The 17,889-nt window shown below is 34.7% G+C and overlaps 1 protein-coding gene across 1 annotated transcript; it reads right to left on the reverse strand.

The window, feature by feature from the left end:
* Positions 1-1,609: 1,609 nt before the first annotated feature.
* LOC129966857 (acyl-CoA Delta-9 desaturase-like) lies at positions 1,610-17,546 on the reverse strand. The gene is made up of 5 exons (XM_056081490.1): positions 17,381-17,546; positions 6,572-6,750; positions 4,566-4,696; positions 3,462-3,667; positions 1,610-2,359 (listed from the first exon to the last, which is right to left on the reverse strand). Exons 2-5 carry the CDS (start codon positions 6,747-6,749, stop codon positions 1,888-1,890), a joined length of 987 nt encoding a protein of 328 aa, XP_055937465.1. The 5' UTR covers position 6,750; positions 17,381-17,546; the 3' UTR covers positions 1,610-1,887.
* Positions 17,547-17,889: the final 343 nt, after the last annotated feature.

Genomic DNA, 17,889 nt, shown 5'->3' on the forward strand with positions numbered 1-17,889 from the left:
TCGATATTTTTATCTTTTTTTGAAAAGTTCGACTTCATAGAAAAGAACAAGGCTCATCGAAAAATGCATTAAGTACTTTTTCAGTCTGAATCTCGGGAAAGAAAAAAAATACATGTTTTTTAAAGAATTCTAAAATTTCAAGTAACGTTGATTAAAAAAAAAAATTGAAGTTATCATCCTTTGGCCTTGTATCCCTCTATACAACGCTTACTTAAGAGAAATTTCGCTCAAGTTAAAAATAAAAATGAATTTTTTCCAAGTTTTCATTTTAAATATACTCCTACTCTAATATTTTTAAGACCTAAAGTTTATAAGACGGAATATCTATGGTTTCTTTTTTAAGTTACAATTTTTCCTCTGAAGCCGATAACTTAAACGCAAAAAGCTGTTAAAACTTCTGCCTCTTTCTCCCTCGTATTTTATCTCGACACAAATTTAAAGGTCAGTTTCGGATAATTCCACTTAAGCGAATAAAATTATGCATTTTTCTCCACACTTCACGAAGAAATAGCGGCAGTTATACTGTAAAAAACGAACAGGATTAAGGCGAAGCAAGGACTTTCTTCAAGAGACCATTTTCAAAAGTTTTAATTGTAGGATGGCTATTTTATCAAAAATTTTATCGAAAAGTTTAAGGCAGTGTTTCCAAATAACTAAAGTTGGTTATAATGATTTAATCGCAATTCTAGCTGCCTTCGGTTATACTATATATAATAAAGAGTTAATTACCTGAACAACCATTCTACTGATTTCACCTCCCCCATTTAATATGAAAGTTAAAGATGCTTAGATACATCACCAAGCATCGTCTGCTCTTCATCACTACATTCCGTTGGACTGTATATTTCTATTCTTTAGATTATCCGTAGAGAAATTGAATAAATTACAAAGGCAGGCGGAATCTAAAAATCAAATTTTGTAAAAATTCAAAATAAAGGGGGTCAAATATCATCTACTCCGTCGGCCTTCATTTACGAAATAAAATGGTCTCCATCTTCAAAAACTAAGCCGAGTTCACTAGTAAATTTCATCACATTGCAACCACAGCTATTCAATGATTAGTCGCGATGCAATGAAGCACTAAAATCCATTGATATGGCTGGATCGGTCGACAACAAGTAAACAGATGCATTTGAAGTAAAGCTTTCAATTGTTTTGTTAATTGACGAGAAAGACATACTAGCAATGAAAAACCCCATTACAGTACAAGAATTCTGACAATCCTCTACAATTCTGAAGTTAATGGGAAATGAAACTTTGAGAGTCCGCCTTATCTAGCAAATTAGGAATTGATCATTGACAGATGATTGGACTCTAGAGTTTACATATGATAAGACATTTTCGGAGATTGTACAGGGAGTACGAGTGGATGTCGGTGTCCACCATACATCGAGTCCATTTTCTGGCATCTAGGATGCCGAAAACTATTGAAAACGTATCTAGGTCAGAAGCTTCCATGCGAAATTAAGAATTCAGGCACATTTTTATCAACTTTTCTTATTTTAAGCAAGTGAAAAATACGAATAAAATTGGCTTAGTGAAGTTAGCCTCTAGGAATTGATCACCAAGTCGGTTCAGTAATACACCATTGCACTCAGACTAGCAGAGAAACAGTTTAAAAATTAAAAATTTATTCAAGTTATTAAGACATAAAAAGTACATATGAGCAAGGATCAATACTCATATTTTCAGAGCATCACCCATAAAACATACAAAAAATCTTTACAGTTCAGAATTTTGGTATACAATTCGATTGCTTCAGCCGTTTCTGAACGAAAATTTTTACAAGCTATAAACACGATGATATGGAGTTAAGAATGACAAGTCTAAAGTTTTCAATGAATAAACTGAGGAACGAAAGTGAAAAAATGGTGTTCTACATGGAACTTATGACTGAGCGCAGGAGAGCTGCTGTTCGTGTTCGTCCACTTGCTTCATTCTAGTGCCATCTCCCGTCTTCAACTTCCTGTTCTTGACCATCTCTGGGTGAGCAGATTTTAGATCATAAGCTTGCCCTATCAGTGCCATGAAATCTATAAATACTTTGGTCAGGTTGAGAGTGTAGCCCAATTCGCTTGTTGAGTAGTCCCATGGGAAGACATGATGGTAGTTGTGCCAACCTTCTCCATGCCCGAAGAAGGCAACGAAAGCATTTTCTCTGGCCTCAATATATTTATCGTATGGCTGGTCGCCATATTTGTGGGCTGCGCTATTTACCAGCCAGGTTATATTCAGACTGAAACAATATCTTGCCATACCAGCAATGAAGAATGCATTCCACAGGGTTTCACCCCAACACCAGACGGGTATCATAGTTGGCAATACAAAGCAGAAGAAAACAGACATCGGAATGTAGAACCTGAGAAAAAGAATGTTAAATATTATCAAAATTGAGACGTTATATAGAATCTTATGCATCGAGCAATCTGAAAGCTTATTTAAAACAATCCGCAAAATATAGTTCGGTTAAATGCATACAATGCGATTCGAGTTTTAAAGCAAGTGGAAAAGGTACTAACATATGGTAGACTCGCACTCTAAACCATTCAGTCCATTCACGAAATGGAGAGCAATTTTATTGTTAGATGAAGTGAAGTCCTTTATAGTGGAAGTCGAGAATATAGCATTGCTAATTGCTCAATCATAATCAACATTTCCACTCTATAAAAATAAAGGATTCCCACTTTAAACACGATTTATAAAAGTTGAGATTTCAGAGAATCCGAGGTAGCAATTGGTTCCAAATTTAGCCATTTCAGAGCATTTTCCTGTTCGAGTAGAGACGCACAGTTATAAGCTTTGAAACTACATAAACTATAAGTTTATTGTAGAGTTGATGAACTAGGACATCACGATATTCGAGATTTTACATTGCCGAATTAGACAAGAGAGAGAAAAAAAATCAAAGGCATGACGACATAAGGTTGCTTCTATGTACGAATAATTTGAAATACTGAAATTTTAGCATCATTGCTTGCTGACGCAATTGTCAATTTAACTTTGCAACTTGGTACAACAATCAGCCTTTAATGATCAACTCGATGTAATCGCGAAATTCCGTTTAGTATCTTATCATTTCTTTGAATTTAAATTCGGCAGAGTGAAACGAACATGACCAACAAAGAATTGAACATTTCAATAATGTGATCGTATTAATCTATAGCAATTAAATTATATAAAGCTTACGAACGAGGGGGAACACTTATGCATTTAAGTTCTCCATAATAAGCTTCCAAGTTGACCATATAAAAGTGGAGCCATCGAATACAATTTAGCATTGAAATAACAGATCAATTTTAACACCATGCTTATACTCTGAGATTATGCTACAGCGCCGATAACGTCTAAGTCGTTATGGATATCCATCGCCAAATTTCTGGTGAACAAAGTTAGAGATGATGCTAATTAAGCACTTGTATCGTAAAGTTACAATTTTAAATGAAATCTTAATGAATTTTTACCTTCTGTGAAATCGAACAATAGGATCAGCCCACAGATCTTCCAGAAAAACGGTCTTTCCTTTCTTGGCCACATCCGGATGTTTCTTGCACATCAACCATCCCATGTGAGCGAAGAAGAATCCTCGCTTGATGTTGTGTGGATCAGCATCAGTTTCAGTAAATTTGTGATGGACCCGGTGATCTCGGCACCACTCGTAGATGTCGTTCTGCAAAAGGATATTTTGTTAAGCGATTACTTGCATTCGAAAATTCGTTTCATTGACAGTGCATCTAAAAGATACCGAAATGGCCAAAAAATGAGGAAAGCAAATACTAGAAGTTAAGTTTGACCAAAAAGCTTAACAATGCACAAGGATGCAATCTTTAGAAGTGAGAGGACAATGAATTTCAAAATTTCTAGGATTTGTCAAATTAAGGATAATTTTCCATTAGTGTATAAATTTAACCTTTTCTACTCTGGGAAGTAATTCGGTGCATAATCATCGACCTAAAACAAGCATTTTTGGAGCAATAAAGATTTAATTTTTTAAAGTTTAACTAACCCGAAAAATTGTTCTACATCTTCATAACACTATAGACATTTTGAACAGTTAGAATTAAAAAGAAAATGCCTCGCCTTGAATGGCAAGGGGTAGGCACCAACCGAGTGCAAAGGGTTGATAAAAATGAGCATAAGTTTCTTTCAAATGTTTTCAGGTCAAATCGTAGCAATTTACCATTGGAGGATCATGCCGGTCGCTTTGTAACATTATAAACGGGTATCGTTCAGTGTTGCCTATCAAAAAATTAGTCTTCGCTGTTCATTAAAGCCCTTTTTCTGTCCTCAATGCTGCAGAATTAAACAGATGGAACTCAGAAGTGATAAATAACAGAAGTAACCCACCCAAAAGCGACTGTGTTAAGACAACTTTGTTTCGAACTTTCTGGTTTGCTTTCGACTCGAATGTTAAAGTTGAAATATAGAAAGGTATCGGTGACAATTTGGTTTAAGAGGAAGACCCGAATCCCAATGGGAAAAATTTCGTCAATGTTATGAAGCCTTTTCAATATAGGCAGCTGATTTAAAGACGCGGGACATTAGAAATGCTATAAACAGACACCTACCTGGGCTGCAATACTAGCAAAGCAACAGAGTAGAAATCTCAATGGCCATTTTGCTTTGTAAGATCTATGAGACCAGAGTCTATGTGAACCGGCTGTAACGCCTAATCCACCGAGATTTCCATAAATGTAGGCTGTAAAAGAAAATAAACACATTTCAGAATTCGTATAGTTTCATGCTAACAAAAAGACAATTTTCATTTCAGTAATATTACACTCGTAAAAACAGTCTAAAATATTTTAAACTTAACGTAAGGGACTAGAGTCTCGTTGGCATTTAATTAGCGAAAATAAATACGAACTTTGTCTCGCATATTCATGCCCAGTCGTTTAGATAATATACCGTCTTGAAGACCAGGCGTTTTGGAAAGAATCTGCACTCTTAAATCGGGTAAAGTGCTAATGAAAGTATCTCAGACATCCCTTTAAAATTTCTACATCACACTAAAAAGATTACTCTATCGCTATGGGAAGAAACCGAGAAAATTGAATAGCCATTTAAATTACACTATTTTGAGAAGATTAAATTCACTTTCCAATGATATCTTTTATAAACAATGCAGAGAAATTCCTTCGATTGTCCAATTTGAACGCGAAATCTTAACACGATCTCATTTTGTTACTCAAAATCCAAATGCATGAGAGATGTTCCACGACTTGATTGTAAACAATACAAATGTAATGCCATTCCTCCCATGTTTAAATTTAGTAAAAGCTTACCTTAAACCCCGACTTGTGAAACCGATATCCTTTATGGAATTGAGAGGCAAATAGGAGGCGTTATTTAAACGCATACGTCCAGACACATTTTGTTATCGAATTATTGCAAGTATGGGCGATTTCAGTAATCTTATGAATTGCTTAAAATATCGAGAAATACCAGGAAATAAGTAAATTAATACGCGTTGAAAAGCACGATTTCGTAGAAATAAATATTCAATTTCGGCTCAATTCTTAGACATTGAAGATTATAATATGTCCCAAGTCACGATATTTTCATTTAAAATCTTACTGGAACAACGGCTTGAAGTGCTGGAAATACAGATTTATAGCGAACGTATTTGCTCAAACGATTTGCTTGATTGAATGGACGTCTACATTGACTTCATGTTTTCAGTCAAGAGCAAATTAGATTCATTTGCTTCAGCCAGACAGTCGTGTAACGGTTTACTGTCAAGGAATTTTAAAGTCAGTTTACGGAAATTCAATTTGACTGTTCTGATCTATTCAATTCTAGAATTTCTCTTCAAAGACTAAATTTCGAGTATTTATGTGCTGTATTCCGAACACCCGTCTAATTAACGGGCTCAATTTGCTCTTAGAAACATTGCAATGCCTTTACTATTTTATCAACAAAGAGGCGCAGATATAGTAAATACCTATATCCATTTATAAGTAGCATTTGATGCAGACGCTGTTTTGCAAATTGTTTGCCAATTAGTATCGGTGGAGAGACTTGCCCCGCACATCGAAGTGCTTTTGCCAGAGGATCGCCAGCGACTCTCTACAGACGTGAAAGAAAATGTCAGGCTAGTTTCCATAGTGTTGGCTGTATTCAAAAACTGGCAAAATCGTTCTCTAATTATTCAGATGCATCTTATGATTTGGAATCAACACAAGGCATTTAATAAAGTCCTGATTATTAATTCGATGCAACAAAAAAAGTGCGCCAAATACTTCATCTTTATACTATAGCATGGAAGAGTTCCCAAAATTTAAAAATCGCGTTGGTTTTTATGGCACAAAAGCCATCTTTTACTAAGATGTCTTTGTCGACACATTCATAATAAAATGTTTTGAAATTCCAGATGTCTAAATATTCAGAAACGGTTTAGGAACAGATGTAGGATTATAAATACTAAAAACTGACGTTAGGTTTGCTGAAAGTCTAGTCTTTGGAATTGCACAAAAGTTCTTAAAACTCAAATTTTTCAGCATAACATTATACAAACCACTAATAAGCTAATAGATCTTTTTCATAGAGCTTTTTACCGAATTTGAATACATACCAAATAGGGCAGTTTTCCAAGATGCTGATGTTAAACCCAAGTAAACACCGTAAAAGAAACTTGCATGCAGATACACGAAAAGCATAACATTGAACCAGACTATCTTTGGTTTATATTCTGGCTTCACGGATTCTTTTTGAGGAACAGGTTCTTCCACGACAGTTGAATTTGGAGCCATTCTGCAAGAAAAGACATTTTCCATATAAGCGAATTCCAGAATATCGAGTGTAAAAGTTTGGGAAGAATATCTGCAGGAGCAGGTTTAGTAAGTTAGATATGAAAAGAGCTAGATAGAACAACATAATTACCGTGTACTTTTGTACCAGACGCAAGCTATGAATCTATTGCACAAACCGTAATATTTGTTATGCTGACTTATAAAAAGACCAACTGTAGCTGCAGCCTCTCATAAAGCGAAAATCATAGCAATTTTCATGATCAAAGGCCTAGAATTATATATAAAGGCTTTGACCACAGTCTTTCTGCACAATAACTAACGTGGTCTTGAACTGGCCAGAGATAATCCGACTGAGAATTTACTCCTTAGAAATATGTATATGAAGCATCCAGATAGCCTTGCTCTCGCAGGTGTCTTATGTGATGTTCGATTTTCTTGCTGGACTAGACGCAACAAAAGAGAAACCTTAACACTGGAAAATATCAATAAATCGTGCCAAAACAGATGGTTATGTTATAAGCAATTTAAATGTAGTTTTCGAGTATGCAACAGCTCAAGATTTTAAGACAGTACAAGTAACCGCTTCACTTTGGAAACTAGTTTCCATCAAAAATCATTTCATTGAAAACTTGTACTGTATTTTAAATAAGTTGAGAAAATTAAAATCAGTTCCATCCGCTGTCGGATTTTTATTTCATATGAAAACTTAAAACAGTTGATACAACGACTACCTATACATATTAGCCAACATTTTCGAGAGCTGTCTCTAAAATTTCGCGAAAGCCCCTAGTATTAACTGATCCGATTTCTCCAAATTCGCACACTTCGTGTACTTGGGTAACCAATCTGAATTATCTTTATCGAACAAGTAATCGCAGGATGAAGTACAATTTTGGTTATAACCAAATTAATATGACGAAAGCATAGTTGGATTCCCATGATATGCACTTTTAAAATTTACTTTCATAGATCGACGAATAAAGCCCGACATGATATTCTGCGATCATTTGGAATCTATTTTATGAGCTCAACTGCAATAAAAAATGGCAGTATTGAAGTGTATGCGTGTTAGATGCCGACTATTCAATGCACCGATCTCGGAAAAAAATCTTAAAATGCGATAGCGAATCGGCTAAAGATTTTTCAACTGCTTTCTATGGAATACAGAAGAATTATCCAAACTGGCCAGAGCGTCAAATCAATGTGTCCAGTTTGCATTCTATAACCTTTAAAATTCGAGTTGAATGTCTTCGCGATGGCTTTAAAATAAACGAGATCTCTAGCCATTTCTCCAATTCTCCTGGCTCTTAGCTAGAAAATTGAAAGTAGAATACCGAGAGAGACCATTTCCTTGTTCACAGACAAATTCATATTCTGCGTCCACTATTCGAGTTGTCAATAGGACCTCTATTACCACTGAAGTCACGACTACTGCTCTAGTTTTACTAGTTATTCTTCACTAATCAAAAGGCCTTCGAGTGCAGATTTCTCATATTCATAACTGAATAGAGCTGAAGACATACGGAACGACTTAATTGAAGATGCAATCTTAAGAGTGAAAGTATGGTTACGACCCCAAAAAGAGGGAGGTACGCGTATTCCCTGTAGGAAAGCTGAAGCAAGAATATACATTTCAATAAAAAAAGCCAATAAAACGCTTTTGAAGGCGAGCAAATCAGTTGTAGGAAAATTTGCGGTTTTATTGCCTTAAATTTTTCAGCCATTAGAAAAGCGCGAAAAAATTTGAAATCCAAACGAACCAAGTTTCAGGACGAGCTAAATTTATATTTAGCAATGGAAAAGTTGTGCATTATACACATGTAATTATTGAATGGGAAAAACTTAACATTTATTGGATGTGAAGGTCACAAGTGTATTTCCCACTCTTGCTCCTAGTATACAAATAAATTAAACGCTTATAGCAAATTCCTGGAACTATTGATGCAACACTAAATATGGAACTAGCGTATTCCTTTCAAGATGTCCCGTGAGTTCCTAGAGTCGTCATCGATTCTTTTTAGGCTGAAATTTACTTCTGTATATTTCAACTTCAAACTAGAGTGAATAGATATACAAGATTTAATTAACAAGGAGTTATAAACACATCTCTACAATTTAGAAAAATTACTCACAAATCTTTCGGATCGATTTACAAAGCATTATCTGTCGATTCCATCTTACGATTTAAAACGGTTGAATACGTTACATTTGCTTGCACTTTTTGTCTATTACATAAAAAAACAATTTAAAAATTCTTTTGAAGTAAATCCATTTTAAATGTAAAATTGAACACAGACAACCAACAAAATGCATCAGCAAATAAGCCTCAAGTTTTACTAAGCTAACCGAAATATTAAGTTAACCTAAAAGCTAGGATCTTTATGTAGACAGATGCCCGACTTGAAAATGCCCTTACAAGAGGTTATAAATGCTCTTTCTTAATGACAAGTGAATTATGAGTTAGCAAAATGAGCTTCTGTCTAGAACAGCTGGATTTCCAAGTTGATTACAATGACTAGTATAACACAAAGTACAAGTCGAATTGATTTGGAAGACATCCATTCTCGTGACACGTGTGGCTTAGCAAACAATTCTTTACTAAGCAAGGTCACTGAACAAATGAATCGACTTCTAGAAACAAGATAAAAACATGGCAGACAAATTCCGAGAATAAGACAAGTCTGAAGGTAAGCATTTAGTCAAACAAGCACTTCAATTAATATTTGTATGAGAACCTTTCATAAACGAATCAAATTCATTCTTTCCTTATTTGCTGTAGATTTCAGATTGCGTTTCTTTTCGTCACAATATTCCCGAGATTTCGGTAGCTCCATACTGTTCGTGGCAGTTTCCGACGATAAATATTACTTTCTCATACAAACGAGAAGAGATTCAAGTTTCTAGCTACGATACAGCAATGATTTAAATTGCTGTCATTTTACAGGAATTTGATAAATCAAGACAAGATGGAAACTAAAATCCAACGTAACTATAACAAGTATATAAACTTTATGCAATTGAGTTTTAAGTCATTGCGTTTGAGCTATGGCTTTTACATGCTGAGAGAGTATAAAGCGACAGACTGTTAACCCTTTGACAAATTCAGTTCCAATTTTGTCAAGAATATACACTTAACGTTTTAAATATGCACCAAATTTCCTCCCTTTAGTTCTGTTGGTTTTGTGGATGACACGATAATTTGTATTCAGGTAGTAGAAACGGATTCGGAATAAAGGCCATTTCTTCAGTTTAAAGGTTTGGAGTTAAAGAAAAGGTCACGGCCGTTAATGCATTTTTCGAACTGTAGGTCTAGGATATCGAGATTCAAAATCTCGAGTTCAATTTTTTTTTTTTTTTTTTTTTTTTTGTGACAATTGAAATTCTCTATACTTCGTGCACGAGAAAATATATAAACGGCTAGATTTTTAGCGTGTAAAATGAACGCATTTTTATATGCTCCGTCGTTTAAGTTGTTGCGACAATACACATGCGAATAATAATGGTAGCGAATACATTTTTATACGCCCGTTTTCATTGTTCTATGAAGAACTAATTAGAACATGCTGACCGAATAGGTTACCTTCGTACGGTGATTGACATGTGAACCGTTTTATAAATGGAATAGCTATAAGATTTAAATTCCGATCCTTAAAAATGACGAAGATATTGTGGTTTGGAAAGAAATGTGAAAGTACATTTCAGATTTTAAAGTTTGAATCAATCCAAGAATGGGTCATTCTCTTAATACACTATATTACTTGAATTTATGCCACGGTTTGAAGTACTACAAAAATGTCAGCATTCATTTAGTTTCCCACTATTTCTAAACGCATTTGCAATTAATCCTGTTTATATATTCCCAATGCAGAACTCCTTTTAAACAGTTCAACTTATTTCATACGTTAGCGGTTCTCATTAGGGTGTTAAATTCAGAACTCAAACTCCTCATCGCATATAACCGCATGAGCGAGATGTAAAACAGTGGAAAGGATCTCGCCCAAACTCCCGCATACTAATAAAGGTGAATTTGTTTTAGTTGCGTTCCCCAACCATTGAAGCCAATATTCAATACAGAATTGCACTTGCAGTCAAAGCGAGACACCAAATTTGAGACGTTTCAGTCATCGGATGCTTAAGTTATAGACCGACAGACGTACAACCCCTATTCGATTTAGCAGAAAATTCAACATGCGTCTTCAATATAGATGCTATATCCAAGTACCAAATTTTATCCATCTAGCTGTCGTCGTTCGATATTATCGCATTAACTTTCTTTCGAACAGCCGGATGATATACTTTACAGAAAATTTGACAGAATTCTAAGAATTCGCTGCAAACACGGTATACCAAATTTCATCCGTCTAGATCCGAGTGTTTTTCATCCATCTTTGTCACCGATACGAGGCCAAGTGTATTTTTCGAACTCGAGATCTAAAACAGATTCGTCAGAATCTCGGATCTGATTTTTCTTGACGATTACAATACTTTCTACTTGATATACAAGGAAGAAAATTGTTTAACTTCTTTATATTCAATATGCTCGTTTCAGCTAATGAAAGAATTCTTGTATTTAAAAGTGAAAGAGTTGAGCAATTGCTTCTGTATCGGGTTTATCCAAGATGCTGCTACCAAATAAGCGTTAGGCTCCGAAATCAACAAGAACTCGTGCCAATTCAATGAAAAGATTTTTCAGATCGAGAGTATTTTGGTTATCTACAGATATTGTTTCCTACTCCATTTATTTTGTAAGCAGTTCATCAGAAATTCGTTACATATGCCGAGCTGAATATGAATCAAGCATCCCGGTATTTTTTTTTCCAAGCATATGGAATCTCATGAGCAGTAGGATTTGTTACAATTCCTCTTAGAATTACTAAACATTTTTGCTGAATAGTTCCTTTTTAGAACTTTTTCCAATCTAATGCAATTCAGAAGATTTATCCGAACAAAACCCAAATATATGCAGACGGCTTAGGAAAACGTTTGCACAAACATTTTTGCCAATCTATCATTTTCTAATCAAGAAATGAAACAAAATAGCCGCCTATCGTTTTTTCGAGACGTGCGATTAGCTGGCATTTCGGATGTCGAAATTTTACTTATCAAAGCAAGATTAATAGCGTTTAAGGTTACTTTTAAGGACTGTCGGAAATGTCGAGTTCTTTCAATAAAACCGCAATGTTGAAAATCTGATTCTCACTTTTTTTTCACTCTTAGCACTTTGCGAGATCTAGCTTTTCAAGTCTAAATAATTATCGGTGTAAAAATCTACAGAATAGTATAAACTCGTTCATCCCTAAAGTTCACATGATACGCTTCTAAAAGAAATGCATTTTAGCGTCCGATACAAAACAAACCTTTACATTCACCTCCATTATGTATACGAGTGCTGCAACGGTTTAAAAAGTCATCTTGAATGTTCTCGCGAAGAAATCGTTTGAACCATTTCATAAGGTAATATAAATACCGGCTTCCTACCTAGTGGTTTATTTTCTAAATCTGGAGGTTGATCGAATAATCCTCGGAGTATTGATCTTAACTAAAAAAACACGCAATGTGCGAGATCCATGAAATATTCTTGGAGTTTTAAAAAGTTATACGATTTCAAAGGAATAATGTTTACGACGAATTGAGTTAAATCCATTATATTCTGGAAATCCAGGTGTTCTCCAGAACATCTACAGGATTGTATAACAAAATTTGTTTATCTTAACTTTAGTTATAATAGTGGATACACAATTACTGTGTACATTTTTTTAAAGTCAGGCTACAATACAAATTCTCTAAATTTTGAGTTTTGGTGTTTTCTTTCTATAGGATGCAATCTTATAAATATAAAAATTTATAACTAGTTTTCGACCGTCATAAACAGTTGCAATTACTTACAGCTTCTTATACCTCTTAGATCCGTTAATAGCTTATTTTATTGCTTTTACGGCTCAAGATCTAGAAGAATCTCAGTTTCTTTTTAGAACGGTACGATTTTCAATCTTCAGACGATTACACTCGACAACAATACGAAATCGCAAATTTCTTATGAGCAGTTGGATCCATTTTTTGAAAAGTACCAAAAAAGTATCGAATCTCATCTTTCATCAAGATACTGCTCAATTTCCTCTCGTATCGGAAGGAATTCCTACTAGAAGCTTTTACTTCAACCAGTTTAATGCCAAGTTCAATAAGCGAGAGATGTTCCGTTACGCTACGCAAGATCAATCCCTAATGGCAGGCATCCTCGGCGTTTCGACTCAAACACCTGTTAACAAGTTCAAGAGACTTCCTCTGTTTGCAGGGAAAAGCGTGAAGCAATTAGCATATTTGCCTGTTGATTTTTGGCACCTTGAAGGGTTGTCAGCTGTTGAGAACTTTAAGGCTACGGAAGTTTTTGGAAATCGGATGTACCGAGGTTTCGCTTCTAAACATTGCGCTAAAGTGGATCATGAATACATCGGGGTAATCGCATTCCTAAATTCGAAGAGTTAATATTGAAAAGTCAGATTTTGGCTACAAGTAGTATCTTAGGTAAATACGAAGTCCAAGGTACTATCGATTGCATCGGGTTACAGATGCAAAGGTATTGCACCTATAACCCGATACAAGATTCGATTATGGGACCGATCAAGAGATTTTCCATTTCTTGTGACGTGTATAAAAAGCATATGTTGAATATTTGAAGTTTTAAAGATACCACGAGGGACTTTGTTATTGTTGAGTATGTAGTGTTAACCATAGTTCAGAAATTCAATGTTTCTTGTAGATGTTGACAAGAGAATTCAGATTTGATTGAAAGTAGTTTAAAACGAAGCTATGCAGAAACAACCAGGCCTTATTCTTTTCGCATTTGTTACAAGACAAGAAATTCAACCGACTAAATTCGTACTCTCCAAGAAGAGTTCTTAAAAGTTTCCAAGCAATTCATAATTCGCCCTTCATGTCAAGTATTGATACGGTTAATAGAAACATGAAATTAGAAAATCGCGTAGTTCAGAAATTTTCAGCATTACGCTTTAAGTTACAATAAGTAAATTTGAGTTTCGCATATTATTTAACATCGATTAGAGATACGGTCCAAAGCGGAAATGCTATAATCGATAGTAATAACGATAGGACGCAACATTAGAAAAAATGCAGCCGAGACGAAATTCATACAGAATCATTAATTGTACATCTTCAAACGAACCATCAAATCCAAACCGAAGTGATGATTTGGACTCGCTAATTAAGTATCCTTAAGAACATTATGGCCAGTTAACTGTAAAGAACAAGTACGTTTTAGATTTGTATACGCTTCAATAAAAATGCTATCATAATGTAAAATACTCATAGATTATGACACTGTATAGTAATACATTGACCTTATCAAACTGGTAGTTCTATACAAATTCGTGACATATGCATGCATTTCATTCTGTATGACGGATCCATATTCTGGAAACTTGGACTAGTGAATTTCATGATCAAACTGACGGATGAAGATTGCTAGAATTAAGTTTGGAAGTGAATCATTGATTTTTTTGTACATCGAGATGCTAATATGATTGAATAGTACAAATTGAATAGCGTTCTCTCATTCGTCTTCACGTTTTAAAATTCGGCCACATTAAAACCTGAACTGTTTCAATATTTTAAACAAATATTCCAATAAATGTATTCAAGTTATTTTAGATTAACAAGTTTGAGGAAGTCGCAATTTTATAGTTTGGCTTGCGAAATAAATTTAAATGATCTTGTAAGGGGGGGAAGCAGTAAACTAAATTTTCTTTCGAAAATGCAACCAAAAATAGCAGACGAGACGTCAAGCGGTTGAAAGCTTCTGCGCAGTCGAGATCCATTTTAGAATACCCGTCTTTGTTAAGTAGTGATCGAAATAAGCTGCCATTGAATTTTGTTTCCTCTCTTCCAAGTTTACTTACCCTCCATTCTGGCATTTTAACCCACTCCATCTGGACGACCTTTTCGGATTAGAAGAGCGTCGAAAAGAAACGAATTTAAAAACATTCGAATTAATTCGGAAGATGAGTGGTGGGAAGAAAGGTGACGCATTTCGGGCTGTTCCGTGTCCGAGTTCAAATATTTTACTCAATTCAACTTTTTCCTTTGCTTGCATATTTAGTTTTCCAAACATAGATCTGTCTTCATCGGACAGAGTCGCGTCCCAATAGATGGAACTGGGAACTTTATACGAATAGGATATTAGAGTTCAAGGATTAAATACCGAGTTTGAGTAGCATATTTTATCGACAAGATGAAAGCGAAAGTTTCCTAATGCATCAGAAACTTTGCGTGAAAATCATATCTAGATAAATATAAAAAGCCAGATTTAATATTGAAATATTGTTCGATTTTAAAAGAAAATAATCAGCATTTCTTTAACTTAATGTATACAAATAAGATCGCGAGTGTTGAAAGTGTACGGTTGCATTCAGTCGGTCTGTTGGAAACGTTTGATTCATTTCCGTAGGAAGTGGATACGACATGAAACACCACGTATATCTTTGAAGCAATTTCTGTAGAAGATTCCAACAAATAAATAATAGATATGAAAATTCCACTATTCTACAGGGAGTTAAAATAACAGTGAAGATCGATTAGGAAATACATTTAAAATTATATTACCTTATGACGTAGATGCATGCAATTATTAACTTAAATAGAAACTGAAACTAGTGAACATTAAATGAAAATAACTCAAAGTCATCCAATTTTAACGTGTCAAAAAAGTAAATACGTATAGAACTTTCTCCTTCAAATGTTTCAATTTTATAGATAGCTATTTTTCTTTAGAGGATGGATCTTAATATAAATTAGTCTTATATTCTGCCGGAATTTATGCAAGTTGGTAAAAACCCAGAGATTATGGGATGGAGAAATAACTAGAAAAGGAAAACTAGACAAGAAAATGGTAAATAAGAGATAAGAATTGAAGGAAGCCTCTGCACTGAGGAAAATTCTTGCCAATTATTTCGGACATAGACAGATTAAAGAATTTTAGAGAACATTAAGACTAAGAAGACCTTCGTGCTACTGCTTTTGCTTCTTTATCGGTGAGATCAAAACTACATTTGCTGGAAGTGCTGTTAAAATATTTAAAAACAATTCACCAAGCCCAGAGAAGATAAGTGCAAGAACTATAAGGAGGGCTCTACATGAACACGAGTTAAATGGTAGGATTCTACGCAAGTAACCATTCATCACGAGATATAATCAGAAAAACGCCCGTCTGACAAAAGCATCGTAGAAAGGATTTAGGAATATTTTATTTAGTGACGAGAAAGACGAAACTATTTAGCACACAGAAAAGAATATAGCCAGTATTCATTGAAAGCAATTAAACATGGGGATGGGGGGTGGATGCGTTATGATCTGGGGTTGTATGGCGGCACCAGAAGTGCGATTCAGTATTTTTACAGATCTATAGCGAGTAGAATGGACTACTTAAATATTCGAAAGGATAACGTCGCTTTTAGTGTTGCGAATTTCGGGTTGTTACCAAGCTGGATCACCATACACGATAACGATCCCAACACAAAAAGATCGGGAAAGAATGGTTACTCTTTCATGTTGCAAAGAATTTGGGCCATCCTCTATAGTCATCAGATCCAAACCCCTATTCAAAATTTCTGGTTATATCTCGAGAAAAGTGTACGTTAAAGAATCATTTCTAATAAGGAAGATTTGAAATAAATCATAAAAGAGAAGGGAAAAAAAAAATCCTTTCAAAAGCCAGCAAAAATCCTCCTCACATCTATTGCTAGACGGTTAGAGGCAATGATAAAATCTAGAGGACTGTAGACAAAAATTACAACTTTCTTCGTTTTTGTAGGCATCTGTTCACATTGACGCATGAAATTTAACGCTTTTCCGTTTTAGTGAATTCTCTTTGCATTTTGATTTAATTAATTGTTTACAGGTTGTTGCAACCCTGCATGAATAATTATATATATTACAAGTCAATAATATATTTGAAATTAATCTTTTCTGTACCATGGGAGTCTACTTTCGTTCGACTCGCGTTGTACATTTTTCGAACGAGAAGTTCTCACAGCTTGTAAAATTAGACTCATTGGATATTGAAAGATTTAATGAATGTTGGTAGAACAGCTGTACTGCTTCAAGCAAAACTTTGTAAATTTTCAAAATTTGTGAGGGATACGTGGAAGGTGATGTCTGGCACAAAATGAGTCGACTAGTCATCATAAAATTGATAGCAAACCAAGTCTACCTTCTTGATGAAGATCAATAAATGCGAAGCTCAAATCGCTTAACATAAATATTGTTCCCCCGAAACAATTCAAGTTTTTCCCACAAAATTTAAATATTCAATTCCAAATTAAATAAGGATTTAAAACTTCTACCAAACCCCTAAGAAGTTACTTGACTTCCAGTTAAAATATTGGGGATTTATAAATTTTCGATCTATTTGTGTATTTTAAGATAATTTAATACTCGCACTTAATTACAGATTTAAAATTAAAGATTTAGTAATCCGTAGTGCAAGTCAGATTCTTCATTGCATGCGAAGGGGGCAGAAAACAGAACATTTAGAATTCTCGCGTACGAAACATTAAATCATCAAAATAATATCTCCAACCTTTAATATATATATATATATATATAAAAAAGGAACTTACTTTTCAAAATGAGACTTCTGCTAAAGACACAAGCAGCGTTTATTTCAGATAAAACTCAAGCCCATCAGGCAACAGCTTCCACCAATAGGTCAAATTCACAGATAAAATTTATCCACACGCCAAGAAAGAAAAGAACTCCACTCTTCAACCGGTCAGGGAGAATTCTACTACTTTATACTCACAGTTGCCTTTTTCATTTTTATTTTTACTCCTGAACTTCGGTTTCACTCATTGGCTGGAGAGCAGTGACGTCATAGCTCTTCAACAGGTGGAAGCTTTGAAATTCAAATAGCACTCGATGCTGATTTTCATGAAGTCATATGATTGTGTGCAAAATTCATTTCAATTTCATTTTTCTAGGAATAGAGTTCTTACGCGAGGGAATAAAACCAGTTTTTAAATTCAATCAACGCTTATGTGTACATTGCATTGTTGAATTTCTAAGTGAAATTCTGATTCTCTCATTCTATTGTTCTACTTTTATAATTATTCGGCAGGAAAATTTAATA

This window comes from Argiope bruennichi, chromosome 1 (assembly GCF_947563725.1).
Source record: "Argiope bruennichi chromosome 1, qqArgBrue1.1, whole genome shotgun sequence".
Classification (NCBI taxonomy): domain Eukaryota; kingdom Metazoa; phylum Arthropoda; class Arachnida; order Araneae; family Araneidae; genus Argiope; species Argiope bruennichi.

Bases quoted from the DNA above. Each gene is read 5' to 3' on its own strand.
- LOC129966857 (XM_056081490.1), bottom strand. From the start codon at position 6,749: ATGGCTCCAAATTCAACTGTCGTGGAAGAACCTGTTCCTCAAAAAGAA. The intron at 4,697-6,571 runs GTATGTATTCAA...TTTCTTTTACAG, and splicing joins TTGGAAAACTGCCCTATTTG to CCTACATTTATGGAAATCTC. The intron at 2,360-3,461 runs GTAAAAATTCAT...TCTTTTTCTCAG, and splicing joins ATTGTTCGATTTCACAGAAG to GTTCTACATTCCGATGTCTG.